This window comes from Callithrix jacchus, chromosome 3, assembly GCF_049354715.1.
Source record: "Callithrix jacchus isolate 240 chromosome 3, calJac240_pri, whole genome shotgun sequence".
NCBI classification, from domain to species: domain Eukaryota; kingdom Metazoa; phylum Chordata; class Mammalia; order Primates; family Cebidae; genus Callithrix; species Callithrix jacchus.
The window spans coordinates 147,416,621-147,433,582 of record NC_133504.1 but is presented as its reverse complement, the minus strand read 5'-3'; the positions used below and the strand labels follow the sequence as shown (position 1 = coordinate 147,433,582).

The window sequence follows — 16,962 nt, the reverse complement described above, 5'->3', positions numbered from 1 at the left end:
TGGACATAATCATGAAGATGGTGGGTCGTCATAGAAAGGAGTTCATCTGAGCAATAATAAGCAAATCAGGGGAAAAAAGTATTGGACGCTACATATAGTTAATGTTTAAGGTCATGAAATTGAATTAAACTGTTCTGGAAATATCATTAAAGTAAAAGATAAGAGCTAAAAGTATAGAACATTGGAATGCACCCATACTTCAGAAGAGAGAAGATAAGGAGAAACCAAAGAATAAAACACTGATAAAGAACAGTAGAGGGACAAAAAAAAAAAAAAACAGGAAAGAGAAGTTTCGAGTAAAGGTAGATCTATGAGGTCGAACAGAGCAGAGAAGTAAAAGAGCTTTGAAGAAATGTGGCCATTCATATGCCATGTATAAAGAATGTAGAGCAAGATTTAGAAACATAAACAGCTGGAAAATATAACTTGATGCATTTATTACTTACTCTAGTCACTTCCTAATCAAATGTTTCTCAGATTTAAAAGAAGCTCTTAATTGGGATTTTCATGCAATGGGAACACCAAATTTTGTACAAATTCCTAGTTGCTAGGAGTCAGAAAACCAAAGCAGCCTTTGTGCCCTTCCAGGCTGAAGAGACTTCAGAGGTTTAGCAGCCTTATTCTGCTAGCTTGTATTCAACTCTATACTCTATTTCTCTACAAAGAAAAAATTGGTTTTTGATTTCTGTTCCAAGAACCTTATTTACTACTCTATTTGCCTGAAACAAGCCCCCCCAACACACACCCAGGACACACACACAAAACCACAGGAGAAATTTTAGATAGAAGGGGCATTGTAGGTCATTGAGTACAGTCCTCTCATATTCATGTTCTAGAAACTGAGGCACAGAAATAATACTACTCCAAGGTCATACAGCTTTTATAAAAAGAAGTTTTTTATGTACAAACTAGTATTTGTTTTATACTCTCGTACACAGCTTTGCCGTAACAAAATCCTCTGAGCAAACTAAAGATTCTTTCTCCTCTTAGCAAGTCTGTAAAACTAAAATACAACGTTTTTCACCAATTTAGGATACTCTAAGTTTATAAAGTGGTCTTCGTAAGGAGCTCTGATATAACTCATATATAATATTGTTTTAAAGTGAATCACCCCTCTTATCTCTCCAAAAGGGAAATTTAGAACATGTTAAATAACTTAAATTAAGAGCACTATTATATTTCTTCCAAAATTATACATGTGGTAATTATTTAACCATAGTACCATATTCAGAATTAAATTATTTATTTTATAATCAATAATGTATACAGATTTAGTTCACAATCTTCACTTCAGATTTTTTCTTCCCACAACTAGTTAGCTGCAGTATCCAATACATTTGTTTTTACAAAGCAAGGTTCAAACACTACGAAGCATTTTTACAGATTAATTTTAATTTTTTCTACATACCTATATATAGATATAGATATATTTTAACTCATAGAGGATGATATAACTAAGGTACAGTCATGACTGGATAGAGAAATTATATTTAATATTATGTAGCACATTCACCTAAATTAATGGCCAGTTTTATATTTATCAACAATTTTGTACAAGTATAAGAAAAAAATTTGTTTATACTTAGACTCTGCTAAAAATAGTTTATCACCATCAACATTTAGGAATAAAAATTATACATCCCTAAGTGTCAAAAAAAATTGACATCGTAATAATATTTAGTGAGCACTTAAAAGACTGCTTCTCTTCACTACATTATATTCTTTATGAATTTCCCCTAGAGTTGTACAACATGGTAGCCTCAGCTAATCACTTCCTTGCTGGGCAAAGTGTGGTGCACAGAACAGCAGCACTGGTATCACATAGGAGCCTGTTGGAAATGCAGCATCTTGAGCCCCACATAAACTATAAACTTATTGAATCAATATCTTAAGAATCACCATTCATGTTATTCATATGCACATTTTAGAGAAGAGGAAATGGAGGCACAAAGAGAATAAGTAACTTTTCTACAAAGAGTTAGCAAACGTGAAAGACATTGCCAGTAGCTTCCTGATTATCAAATACATCCTCCTCCTTTCAAATAAATCCAATTTATGGTAGAAATGTGCCCACACCCTAGTAGGACACTAATTTTCCCAGATGACCCCCTAGCTGAAAAGAGTTATGAAGTTAAGATAGAAATCAGCCACAAGTGCCTGGAAGGCTTATTTTTCTGACATAAGGAACAGATGGTGCCGTTCCTTCCTTTTATTCTGGTCTTCATCATAGATGGGATAGTTGGAGCTGCAGCAGTCATCTTGGGATCATGAGGTGACAATAAGGAAGGCGATGAAAAAGTAAAGAGTCAATGTTCTTTAAGCCATCTTGTAAGAACTCAATCCTAGGAGCCACCTATCAGTAAAATTTTTTCTCACAAACAAGAGAGAAAAAATAACCCCCAATGTAGTCACTGCAGATGAAATTTCCAATTACACTCAGGCAAACACATTCCTAACTGATTAAGGTTACTATGGTAATTATTGTCTTACCTATATTTGATAATTTATTCAATGCTAGAGAGCAGTTTCCTCTGTTCCCAACTGGCTTAAATTTGTGGTATAAAACACCACTTGAGATTATTATATCCTTTTTTAATGTCTTCAGACAGAAGTATGTAAAGTGTTACACCACCCTCTCTAAGCAGGTGGGGAAAGTTACAGAGATGACATGCCATAACACTGTTCCCTAAAGGGAAGGGATTGATGCAGAGACATCTGCTTCTGCCCCACTAACTTTCATATCTACTCACTTAAACATGCACCTGTCCAATTTCCTTATGTGTTGATAGATTTTTCTTAACATCCCAGTTGTTCCAGTGCAGTAGCAACACAGGCAGAAATTACAACTGCCCCCTGCAACTGGTGGCAATCAGATGTCTGAGGCTTAGATGCCTATATTAGAAGCTGTCACCAAAAAATGACAAAAACCAGACTAGGTGGGGTAGCAGCTAAAAGAGAATGGCAAACACTGTCAACATCTATGTAACGAGCATCTGAACGTAAATGTCTTCATCCTGAGTTAGCAACTGTATCCCATGGGACTTTTTATCACCCCTATATTACATAGATAATAACATAAATTCTAAATGACCCTCTCTGTTAAAGATATTAATTATACCATCAATTTGGCAGCAGCCAAAAATACCTCCTAGAGCCCTTCAGATTACCAGGGAAGCTTGACGGCATGAAAGTTGAAATAAAGCTTTCTGTTACAGCAATATTCTCCTTACTACTATATTGCCTTTTCTCCTTTAAGAGTTCAGATACTGTTATTCTGATGTATATATCTGAATAATAAGAAGTCAACGTTTGATATTTAATCTATTTTAAATGGTGACATATTACAATGTAAGTATTACTAATAATAGGGTTCTACATATGGTTTTCTTGTTAGTTATCTATCCTGCAATTCTATAATTTCTACTAAGCCAAAACTACTCAAAATGATAAAAGGATCCTCAGTTTTAGCTTTTAGTCATCAAGGCACTTTCCTGTTCTCTTAAAAATCCTCTGCTTCCTGAAAAGTAACTCTACATTAACTTCTTTTATAATATTTTCCCAACGTAAGCCTGCCCCATTTAGTCTCTTAAGATTCTGAAGTTTCTTTTACTCGAATATGTATTGAACAATTCTTTTGCAATTTTACTGACAACAATCATCAGTTTCTCATCTTTTTTTTCTTCAGTAATTACCCTTACATGCCCTGGATAACTAATTAAATCTATCCTGTCATATTTCCCACTACCTGACCTGAACACCAGACTTGCAATTCCATTTTCTTTTAATTAAGACTTCCTCTCTTGTGGTATCCAAATTTTAATCTTCCTTGCAAATCTAAGTATCATTTTAGCCCGCTATTTTTTTTTCTTGAAAATTTTGAAGAATTTCTCTATATAATCACAGTAACAATGAATTTGTCCTATTTACCCTAATTCTCTGACTATTGCTAACTTACTGAATTCTATTGCAATGACCCTTAAGAAAGTCATGTAATTGAAAAAAATTGAACTCTCCAAACAAAAAATCTTTGTATCTCATCATCTTTTGGTACAAAATTGAAAATCTTCACAAGTAATTAAGAGTAAACACAAAATCTTCCATCTTGCTCTCAAAGTCTCCCATGACATTTGTCTTCCTTCTCTAAACTCCTCCTCCAATTCAAGTCTGGAGTTATCTTCTGTCTTGGAAAGTTTTTAACATACATAATCCTAAAAACATCCGATCCTTTTGCCAACTTAATAGAAACCAAATGTCTCCCCAGTGCTCACTAATATATGTTAGGTGCCATTACAAAACATAATCTAAATAATGTAGTTTGTAATACTATTCGGAGACATTTATAATTTTTATTCCTTCTTCAACTTTCCTTAACCTTGAGATGTAACTCTACTCCTCTACTCACAGACAAAATTCAAGTGTACTACTCATTATATTGGAATATTCATATATTTCAATATTTTCCTGAAATATTCATAAAGTTATTAGACTTTGCTAACCATCTCCACAAAACAGTTGAAAATAGTATTACCTTATTTTTAGCATATTTTTCTATGGATACTATATGCATACTTACATATATGTATATATATCAGAAGAAACATCTTACTTTTTATAATATTCTAAATCAAACTATTAATGCCCCAATTAATCATATCCTCTAAGAATACTGATATGCTGCTATACTAAAAAATGGCATTACATATATCCCTGAAACGTTTTACATTTGTTCCCCAATAAGCTTGTGACAATCTGAATGTTAATAAAAATATATTAAATGGATACTCTCATGAAAGAATGCTACTTTTTGTATTTTTATGTGAAACCATTTTTAATTTTAACACTGAAATAAACAACAAGGAATATAGAGAAGATGAAATAGATTTAACTCATATATCAAATTAAGATCATACCTTAAAAAGGTACCGTGGAAACACAAAATACCAAAACTATCACTAATGCTAATTATTTAAACTGCAAAATCCAGTAAACAATTTGAAGGAATCTAAATCTGGTGATAAGTTGATATCCCTAATTTGATTAGCTTCTATATGAAATCTTTTAATATTTAAACACTAATTTCATTGTTATAATACCTTATTTGTAAATGATAAGATCTGTACCTCAAGGGATGAGGGTATTTTAAGTTAAAAACAAAAATTTTCAGAATTCTATGTTGTGTCAACACTAAAAAATTAGAAGAAATAAACATAATTTTCATTATATGATTCTTCATATATTTTTTGTTTTGCCATTTATATCTAGTTATTTTTTCTTTCACCTGTAGCTCAAAAAACAATTAAGACAGAAGATATATTTTTTCTAAAGAAGATAACTGGAGTATCCAGAAGTTTCTGTTGTAATTAACAGACACTTAGTACTTCTGGGAATGTCACACTTAACATAAACACCCTCAACATCCCTGCTATAAACAGATAAAATATGCTCTCTGGGTTTTACACTCTTCTGTAGATATCATAATTATCTGCCTCACAACAACTATACCAGAAATCACTCTTTGCTTTATGAGAGATGACTTAAAGTTTAATTAAGAAAACACAGAGTGGTTATACAGAATTCTTAGTTAAGAAGAGAAAGAAGAAAACAGTGCCTAGAACATGTGAAAGACAGAAAAAGCCAAAATATGGTGTAATATGAATTTATACAGACTGAATCTTGTTCATCATAGTATTTCCAGCATTTAAAATAGTATGTAGCAAATCCTAAGCCCTTAGTAAGCAACAGTTGAATGAATGAACTATTCTTACAGCTACAAAACTTCGCTAACTTCAGTTATATGGTACAAGTAAAAATCATTTCTTACTTCTCTAAACTTCAATAGTATGTTCTTATAATGGCCCATGTGTTTCGTGGTTTCAAGGTATTTTTAAAATGATAGTGTATTTGCCTTATCTTCCCCTTGAGGGACTTCATCTCCAGGAAGACCAACACCACACCTTGTATGTCTTTATGTCCTTCAGAGTAGCATGGCTGGCATATCACATGCTTTCAATACACATTTTAAGGAACAAAATACTAGAATAATTTCATTTGACTCTTTCCATGTTAACATATTGAAAAGTAATGAATTGTTTACTGGCCAATCTGTTCATTTCACTATCTTCACTACCAATATAGATTTCTACAAGGTGATTGAGCTGTAGCAATCAAAATAGAACACTAAAACAAATGGATTGGTCATACTTGTGGTCTAGTTTACCCACTCTGTATTAAGGGGGAGAGAAAGAAATCTTTGACTGCATCTGAGCTGAAGTGCTACAGGGTAAAAATATGGTGAGTGAAGCATGCTTGTGCCTGAAACAGTGAAAATAACTATCCCTCAGAATTATGACTGAGGACAACACCTTCACAACAGTGATGGTTGAATAAATAAACTACTATTAACCAAAAATGTTTCAAGATACAAACAAAGCCCTAGTGTTAGTTCACGAAAACATGGGTAGTGTCCAGGTGCAGTGGCTCATGCCTATTATCCCAGCATTTTGGGAGGCCAAGGTGAGAGGATCACTTGAAGCTGGGAGTTCAAGACCAGTGATAGTGAGATCCTATGCCTACAAAAACTTTAAAAATAGCTGGGTGTGGTGGCATAAACCTGTGGTCCTAGATACTCAGGGGGCTGAAGTGGGAGGATCACTTGACCTGTGAGGTGGAGGCCACAGTGGGCAGAGTGAGCCCCCCATTGTATTCTAGCCTGAGCCACATAGCAAGATTCTGTCTCCAAAAAAAAAAAAAATAGGTAATATTTTCTGGGTTATGCACTTTACTGACATCATCTTGAATTTTGCCTGACACTTGCTGTATGGGGAAAAAGTGCTACTATCTAATCTAATGCACACCAGCGCTGTCATGTATTCAGTCTTCCTTTCCTATAAAACAATCATAAGCTATATATCTGGTTAAAACAACCAACTATAAAAAATTCTGCAAAACTACCTCACCCTGTTTCCTAAGAAGCCTATCTTAGTCCCATTCTGAAATAAGGAGTGGGCAAGCAACACACAGTGTTAGTGAGGGTGTGCAGAAACACTAAGATGCTTGTTAGTCATGCCTCAAAATATTAAAAAGCATTGCAAAAAGCTATACCTAACATTACCATGTTTCTAGTTTAACCTCCGTGCACTGTGGTGAAGTCCATCAGTATGCTATTTTCGTGCCATATAAAAAAAAGTAGGACAGCCCCCAGACAAAATTAAAGAAACTGACTTTGAAAGCTGTGTCCACAAGTCTCCAGCCTCCCTAATGGCATCCCACTTCAGGTAGCCAGTACATGTTTCATCCCTCCCACAAAGTAAATTTAAATAAATAGGAAATAACAAATGAGTTTATATCAGTCATTTACACTTTTATCAAAAGCTATTTACACACTTGTATGAAACAATCCCAATTTATTTTCATTTTCTCACTCATGAAATAATAAAATGCAGTGTTCCCTGTGATCTTTGGGCAGTTTAGTGGGTAGATCTGGTGCAGAGCATGAAAGGACTCTGAAATTTTCATATGTGGAAGGCTTATTCTGAAGGTTATCCTATTCAATGAACTTTAGGAGACCCTAGGAATCTGAGTCTGAAGGGAAGAGAGTCTAGATTCTCAGCTACCTCATGCTTCTGAAGGAGAATCAGCCTTGACTGCAGCTGCCTGAATGAGGAGAATGCCAAACATAACAGATTTTCAAAGAAGCAGAAGCTTTAACATCTGGAGTTTACTCTGCCTTCAACTGAAACTAGAACTACTTAACAGCTCAGCTCAATCTCTTCTTTCTACTCATCTTGCAGCCTACCTTTCCCCATCTTTTCCTTGCTCCCTCAATTTTATATACTGAGATTTGAAACCATTCTCAGTGTGTTCTCTTCATCCTGATATCTCCACCCATAATCATAAAGATAAGTATCATGTGATCAAGAATCAGGATGTATACTCTAAAGTTTCAAGACCCAGAGGTTTTGCTGTTGAAGTATCTGCTACATCCCAGGTTAGGGTAGTGACTGTGCTTTCAATTTTATAATATGTCCCTAAAACCATCATTTATATCATATGATGAACTTTTATTCTGTAAATACAGCTTTGCTTCTATAGACAAATTCATTATCATGAATTGATGATGCCAAATTGTTATATGTCATGATTATTGGTTTTGTTTTCAGGGATTTTGTTCATGTACAAAGATGTGCCCACCCAATAAGACTGAATGCATAAGAAACACACAAATAACTTCTTTCTTTAAAGCTGAATTCTGTATGCTCCAAGTTTATCACGTTTGGAAAGTCAAAACTTTTATAAATTAAGTGTAACATGGATTGATATATTCTATTGCATTTCTAGTAGAAATGGTAGTAGGATCAACAATAACCATAATAATTTCTACATGTATTGAGTTCTTATTCTGTTTGTCAGCCACTGTCCAAAGGAATTAGATGCAAAAACTAAAATAAGCCCAGAACAAACCAACAAGTCTTATAATTTTACAAATAAGGAAATCAAAGCAAGGAGAGGTTGAACAATGTACTGAAAGTTATACAGTTAATATACAATAGGAACAGAATTCAAAAGCAGGCACTGATCTTAACCATTACTTTATGAAGTAATACAATGCTCTTTTGAGGTCAAACTTCCTCTTAGGTTCTGGGAGAGATCAGATGTTTTGGTATTAATTTTGGCCCACTCAGTAGCCTCTATTTTATTTTTTTATAAATTTAGTGAGTAACAAATCCATGGAAATATGTTATCATACATCTATCCACAGCCTACAGATAAATATCCAAGAGTGAAGCTGGAAACTGACCATCAGACTCTATGTTCAGACCTCAAGTTTTTCATGGTTTTTAAGCATAAGGTATCTTCAAGGTTTCAGAGTATAAGACAAAAGCATCAAGTTGAGACAGAGTGGTTCTAACTAGCCAACCTCCTCGAAATAGCTTTTCAAAATGCAGTTAAGCATGGTACTCAATCTCTACTTTCCAGACTGAATCTATAATTTAGATTCCAAGGCTTGTCATTTCAAATAGTTGTTACTCTTAGCATGTGGATGTCAGCTTTCAAGAATATATGAGGCCTGTCTACACATTCAATTTTCCAATAACCTTATAAAATCTGTCCAAGAAACAAATGTTCCTTTTATTCATTTAACAACGTGAAAGTCCCTTATGAAATATTTTCATTTGGGTGATACCCCAACTTGTTGGCTCTAATGACTAAATTGAAGACAAAAGACAAAAAGAAGCCTTGATTTGAAGGCTTGGTTATTATTTCTAGCTAATCTGAATGCATGGTTTTGGTAGATAAGATTTTTCAGGCAATCCCATCTCAAGTTTTCAGGCCTACATGGAGTAAGACTACCAAATGTATAAGACCTATCAGTATTTTCTTGACATGTTTTTGAAGATTACTCCCTAACATAATATTTTCCTTGAAGAATTCTCCTCTGCTATACCTGACAATACCTATCAATTGCATGTCACATTGTGCTTTCTTAAGAATTTCAATTTACTTGAGCCATATACTATCCCTATGAGATATAAATAGAATATGTGGAACTCCTACTCCCACTTGACAGATAAGCAAATTAAGTCATAGATGGGACAAATGAATCATTCCAAACTACAGTTCATTCATGGCAGAATCACAGGTACTATAAGTCAGGAGTCTGAGTCTTTGATGTAATAATTATTCCAATTCACGAAGAAATCAACTTCAAATATGTTGATGTTAATAGTGAAAGGCCGAGGTAGTAATTAAATCATCCCTCCATTAATTTTAAGGATGAAATAAGCTCTATAGTTGATCATTTTCATGGTGGCATACTAAAAACAAAAATGAATTAACTAATAAAATTGACTCATTCAAGAGACATTTAGTTCAGTGCTTACTATGTGCTAGTCACTGTTCTAGATGCTTAGCATAGATGTATCAGTGAATCAAGCTATAAAACAGGAAAAATTCCTGACCTCATAGAGCATACATTCTAGCAAAAGAGACAAAAATATGCGATTAATATAATGGTAATAAATATAATGGTATATAATAAAAATGCTAAAGAAGCACAAAGAAAAAATGAAACTGGGCAAAGGGGATCAGGATTGCTTATGGGTAGACAGGTTGGAGTTTCATTACGTTGGTCAGGGTTGACCTCACTGAGAAGTTGAGATCCATGGATATACCAGGGAAGAGGAGACAACGAGAGAAAAGGCTCCACAGAGCATCCCAGTGTGTTCAAAAAGTAGGAACAAAGCCAAAGTGACTGAAGCAATGCTAGCAAGAGGGAGAGTTGTGTGAGGTGAGGTTAAAGAAAGAGTGGGGAGACAAACCTTGCAGGGCCTTACAGGCCCCCACAAGAAATCCAGCTTTTATTCTGAATGAATAGGATCTGAGCAGTTGAGGGGCAGGCTGTGACTTAAATTTTTAAAGGGATCTATTATTAATCATTAAATACCTTAAGAATTTTTACTCAATGTATTACATAATCTTTGCCATATAAATTAATCACAATGGACTCTCCTCCTCTCAGAATAAAATTCTATTATTCCCAGTTCCCCAAAGAAAATATCAAGGCTTGCGGCTGGGCGCGGTGGCTTATGCCTATAATCCCAGCACTTTGGGAGGCCGAGGTGGGTGGATCATGAGTTCAAGAGATCGAGACCATCCTGGTCAACATGGTGAAACCCCGTCTCTACTAAAAATACATAAAATTATCTGGGCACAGTGGCGCGTGCCTGTAATCCCAGCTACTCAGGAGGCTGAGGCAGGAGAATTGCCTGAACCCAGGAGGCGGAGGTTGTGGTGAGCCGAGATTGCGCCATTGTACTCCAGCCTGGGTAACAAGAGCGAAACTCCGTCTCAAAAAAAAAAAAAAATCAAGGCTCAAAATGCCTACAATAAGAGGTGGTAAGTGACAGAGCCAGGTGAAGAGAACAATTTTTCTAACTCATAGTTCAAAACTGGTTCCCCTTTTCTATGTACCCATTTATATTAAAGTTATAAAGGAAAGAAAATAGTATTTGAGATTAACTAGATTGCCCATCAATTGAGATGTTCAGTTTAATATATTAAAATTGAATTAAACCCATTTTCCCCTTATTATTCATTTCTGGGAAATAATGATATAGGTTATTTCCCTGAGCTTTCTATTTGAAATTACATGTGTACCTTCAGACTAAAAATTTTGGATGCAGACGTAATCAGATAATAATTTAAACTTGTAACAGTACATTTAGAAAGTTATTCAGAGTCTTTTAGTTGTCTTTTATAAGTCTTATTTATAAGACTTCAATATCTTATAGATTGTAATTTATAAGCTGTCAGTTGCTGTGCTAAATTCATTGCATATATTGTATTTAATATTCATCAAAAAAATTAAGAATGGCATTAGAAATCCTGTTTCACAGATGACAAATATAGATCCAGAGAGGCTAAGGATTGAAAGGTCACACAACCGCTTGGCCTCAGAGCCAGGATTTTACTAAATGTCCAGTCTAAAGCAAGGTTCTCTTCATTAAGTCACACTGCTCTCCTACAGAGCAATACTCAACATACCACCTCAACACTCCTAACTCAAAAGTCAGCCAGATATGAGTAGTCCCATTTTCCAGACAATTAACTGGTCACAGAAAAGTTAATCAAGCATCAACATTTATTTTATGACCACAATATGCAACTCAATATTTAGCTGCTGGGAAAACAGAGGATTTATTATATAATATCTTGACTCAATGAGCTTTGAATCTTAATAAGGTAACAAGAGAAACATAAAATGGTAATAAGTCACACATGATAGCACATAGGTACCAGGAGAAACAGAGTCAATGACTAGTTAAAAAAAATCAAGAGAGAAAATTTATTCTGGGTGCTTCAATTCAGTTAAAATATCTTTACTAAAAAGGACTGGTGTTAAGATGATTTTTATAGGAAAGGTAGGGTTTGGATCACCAGAGGGGATGAGGAAAAAGTGATTCTAGTCAGAGGAGATCATATGACCAAAAACCAGGGGAGTAGATAAGATGAATTATCAAGAGAAAATAAATAGATGTGTTTGAAGGGCAGGAAGAGTGGGAGATGGGGTAAAGTAGCAAATGACACCAGAGAAGTAGACTGCAGAAATCCTTGTTAAATTACTAACCCAAGGGAGGAGGGAAAGAATTGATATCATTGAACTGCCAGTATGTAGCACATGCTTTGTGTACCATGTATGCTTTTTGTTTATATAAACAATTCAACAATCTGATAAGGTAGAAAGGTAAATATGTAACAGGCACTTTAAATAAAAGGAAACAGAGGTGATATGGCCAAGGCACAGCTTTGTGTGTGGATGGAGCAGAATTCCAGTCTAGATCTGTCTGCCTCCAAGGACTATGTTCCTTCCACTATCCCTCACCACCATCTACCAAAGGAAATGTGGAGCCACCAAAGGCACTTGATCAAGAGAAGAGAGCGGCATATAAAAAGGAGTATAAAGCTAAAAGAAGACTGGCCTGACTTTGAGATATTAGCTGTGTTCAATATCAGAGGATTGAGAATGGAAGAAAATAATGCAAGAAAGGCCATTTAGTATATTACATTAACCCAATTAACAAAATCTATTTGAATGCAAGCATTGGAAATAAAAAGGATGCAAGATTTTAAAAGGAAATATAAAGAGATCTACTACCCAACCATACACCCGGAGGATAAATATTCCTTCTAAAAATTCAGAGATAAAGTCTGCAGTTTAGCTTGAACATTTTAATATTTGACAGTAGATGATTTATTTAAAAATAATAAAATCCATTTAGAAAAAAAATCTGCCTTAGTGCTGTCTCTTAAAATACCATTGTGAATTATGAGAGCCTTACTTCTTACTTACTAGGCTTTCTTCTCTTATACAAATTTGGCCAATAATAGTTCATTGCCACATATGTTAACATGGACAGTAATTCTTTATATTCATGCTTATTAGGCATATTAATTACTAATCAGATATTCTTTTCCTTTTAATTTTTCCTATTAGAAATTGAGCATATATTAAACAACTGAATTTTTCCTTCAGGATGCAATGTGTCATATATATGTGAACATTATTCCTTTCTGGGATTTAAATGTAAGATATTACTCAGGGATTCAAGTAAAAAACTAATCAATTTTTTTTTTTTTTTTTTTTTTTTTTTTTTTTGAGACGGAGTTTTACTCTTGTTACCCAGGCTGGAGTGCAATGGCGCGATCTCGGCTCACTGCATCCTCCGCCTTCTGGGTTCAAGCAATACTCCTGCCTCAGCCTCCTGAGTAGCTGGGACCAAAGGCGTGCGCCACCATGCCCAGCTAATTTTTGTGCTTTTAGTAGAGACGGGGTTTCACCATGTTGACCAGGATGTTCTCGATCTCTTGACCCCGTGATCTACCCGCCTCGGCCTCCCAAAGTGCTGGAATTATAGGCGTGAGCCACCGTGCCCTGCCACTAATCAAATTTAAATGGCATATTATTGAACCAGCCTGGTCTCTTCCGAGTTTTTTCCTACCCGTGGACAATCCAAACCATACACACAAAATTTATATTTTTAGAGGAATTATTTGCATAAATACTCAGGCATGTAGTCAGACTAATACAAATCTTTTCCAGAAACTTAGCATTGCAAAGTCATCAAACCTGGCAATAACCAGGTAAACTATATAAATCTTCGCTTAGTGTCAACTGTTCAACTAATTTTTCTTAAATTAACTGTGAAACTAAACATCTTAATTATTATGAAACATACACGCTGTAAGTGTGGTCATTAAGATTTAACATATTAGCCAAACCCAATTTCTTTTCCCTTTTTGAATAAAAATATATATATTTATTTTTCTGAGTAAAAAATTAATGTTTAAATTTGAAATCAAATTGTGCCTTAATCCAAAAATTTAGACCTATATCTAGTGTATATCTGAAATGTTGGAAAGTTTCAAGAATGACAAACTTGTACTGTATTTTAGAAATATCACATGCATGTGTAAAGAAGTATTATAGAATTCTAAAAAGTGTATTTGTTAAAACTCAACCACTATATTCTTATACTTTTAATGTTCCTTCTGTAATCTAAACTGATATGAAAATATGATCAAATAAAGTAAATATACTACATAAGTATATCTGCTCAATAATACTAGATTTTAACATACTCTAAGTGTTAGAAAGTTAGCCATTTGAAATAAATTAACTTAAAAACTATTCATGCAGAAACTCTAGGATCCAGATGACTTTAGGCATTCTATGAAAGATATGTTAAATACATTATGTGTGTATAAAAGGAATCACAGATAATGCTTTTTCATATATTTCTATTTTCTATGATTTTATATACACAGTGATACATTCATACGTAAAATGTATTAAAATAGGAGTATTACCCTTAACTTTTAAAGGCATTATTTTATGAGAGTTTTAAAAAAAGAAAACTATTTTTACCTCCCAGTCCTGGTCTAAGCCGATTATCGTAACCATCCAGAAGTCTGTCAAGAATTCTCGTAAAGATGGTAATGTTATTTTTAGCCTCATCTTCTTGGATGTTAGCCAGCACCAACCTAAACAGATAATTTTAAAAGCTGATATATATACATATGTGTGTTTTTCAAATGCCAGAATGCTTTTCTTCCTAAATTTAAATTTTAACACTCCCTGAGATATTAGTACCACTTGTTTTCCTCCTTTTAAAATTTCTATAAATATCAGTATGTCTGTAAAAATAGGTGAACATGAAGTTGAAATAGATTCTAAATAGTAGATTATCAGAAGTTTGGTGTTAACATTATTTGAGATTCTTACCCCTTAAACATTTTATGTGGACTATTTGTTTTCTTTCTAAATCTGTCTCCTGGGACATATTATGATCATAGATTTTCACATGCAGATACAATTAGTATTGCTATACTGAAGCTAGAAAAGTCCAACAATCAAACAGACTCTTGAAATAACTGTTTTCAATATGAATTGGAAAATAAATTGTCTTTTTGGAGGTAAATATATTTTCTATATCTCTCATAAGTGTCTTCCTTTTTCATATGTCTTTTTCTCTTTTAAATCAGGATTTTTTCCTTACTTTGGGTATACCTCCACCCAATGGCCAAGTGCAATATAGACATCAGGGAAACTCCACTGGCTATGTGCCAGGCAAAATGTAACCAGGAGGTGGAGGTGGGCTATGAAAGCATCAGCAACACATACACAGCTGCAGAGCACCTTAGAGCCTAGTTCTTCTTCCTGATTGATTTCTGAGAAGAGCAATAAGATGAAATGTAAAGATTAAAATGCCTAGTTACATTTTTTATAATAAATTTGTAGAAAGGACAAATGGTCTTAAAATATCACCAGAAAAGGTTTAGAAAATGTGATTTTCTCCATTATTTCTCCATCATAAAGCCAAACACCTGATTTCGTGACATGCAGCCATTTGTTGCAGAAGCAACTGAATGTATAAAACAGAATGTCCCTTTTCACTGCCATTTTTTTTTTCTCAGAATGAATCAGAGATTTAAATTACTGGCCTTGAAAAGGAATCATTTATATAATAGAATAAAATACTGGCATAAGCATTACTGCTCAAATATAGAACAGGAAACTAGTTAAGATAAATATGTCTAAATACTGAGATTTTCGATGATTATTAAGTGATCATGGATTTCCATTCCTTTAAAATAAAATATTATATGTAATTACATTCTGATTAAGGTGCATTTAAATGACTACAGAGCTAGTAGCTAAAACTAGTCATGATACATCAAAAACTGGTAACCAAATTTAAACAAATATTGCCTTAAGAGCAGAGAAAATATTAAAATCTTGAAGTGAAGAGAAACATCTACAAATTAAATAAGTTCATCACTTTATACTCTCTAGCCTCAAAAGTTTCCATATTGCCGACGTAGGCTAATTGTACAACCAGTAGCTAAGATGTTCATAAAGTTCCACATAGAGATTTTCACTTAAAAGTGCTTTTTAATCATATTTTATATTTTCTTTCTCAAATCAATATGTAGATGTTAAATTAGTAGATATTTTCCAAATGACAACAAGGCTTTATAAGATAGATGGCCTCTCAATTCTAAGAAATGTTTTCATACTTTGACCATCACTTGGACAATAAAATAAAAAGTTAAAAGAGAAATAAATGTGTAATAAAGACATTTCTTTTTTAAAAAATTAGTGGTTACAGGAATATTCTTATAAAACTTGTATTTTATGTATTCTTGTATTTTGAAAATCATATCCTAAAGGCATTAAAGAAAAGGTGCCCACTGATGATGAAAAGCAGGAGAGACTGCAACTAAGATGAAGTTACTGAAAGCAATAGAAATTAATTTCATGTTTTTAGAGCATAGGAGAAAGAAAATTTATTATATATTTTAAATAAGTACTCCTTCTGACTCTAAGTATTTTAGGCAAAAAGGATTATAATAATGCAAAAAGTTTATGGTTAGTAAATCTAGCTTTTGTTTTATTGTTTGTGATTGTGAAGTTGTATACTACCTCCACCTAGAGGTTTAAGACTCACACATCATTGGAGTTTTCTATGATGACTAAAGGAGCCATACCATTAAAAAAAAGAAAAGAAAAAGGAAAAAAAATTAAGTTAACACTCAAATCACTTAGCCGGTACTTTTCTGTCAGCTTTGAAGGGAAACTTGGCTTCCTTACTGAATCCTGGTGTTAAATTCTAAGTGCCTATACTAATCACTTCAATTCCTTATAGTAATATGTCATTAAAAGGATTTTCCTTTCTTCTGTGAATTTTCTGCACAGAAAATATTTCTGTTTGCTTTTGGAGCTTATCACTAAGAACAAGAAGCAGTGAAGTTTTTACAGTCTACTACTTCATAGTGCACTTTCCCCATATACCCCCTTTTTTCAGAAATAATTTTTTAAAGCACTCTAGATTCTCAAAAGCTTTGATGGCATACAAGAAACACACTTTTACCCTGAATTAACATAGTCAAATACAATAAATG

At 33.8% G+C, this 16,962-nt stretch overlaps 1 protein-coding gene across 17 annotated transcripts in view; it reads right to left on the bottom strand.

The window, feature by feature from the left end:
• The window catches only part of GABRA2 (gamma-aminobutyric acid type A receptor subunit alpha2), a 142,928-nt gene that overhangs the window by 124,602 nt on the left and 1,364 nt on the right, over window positions 1–16,962 (bottom strand). For all 17 annotated transcript variants that reach the window (XM_054253391.2, XM_008993407.5, XM_078367976.1 and 14 more), the window contains exon 3: window positions 14,426–14,541. In XM_054253391.2, coding sequence (XP_054109366.1) covers window positions 14,426–14,541 — 116 coding nt within the window. The remainder of the gene's footprint in view (window positions 1–14,425; window positions 14,542–16,962) is intronic.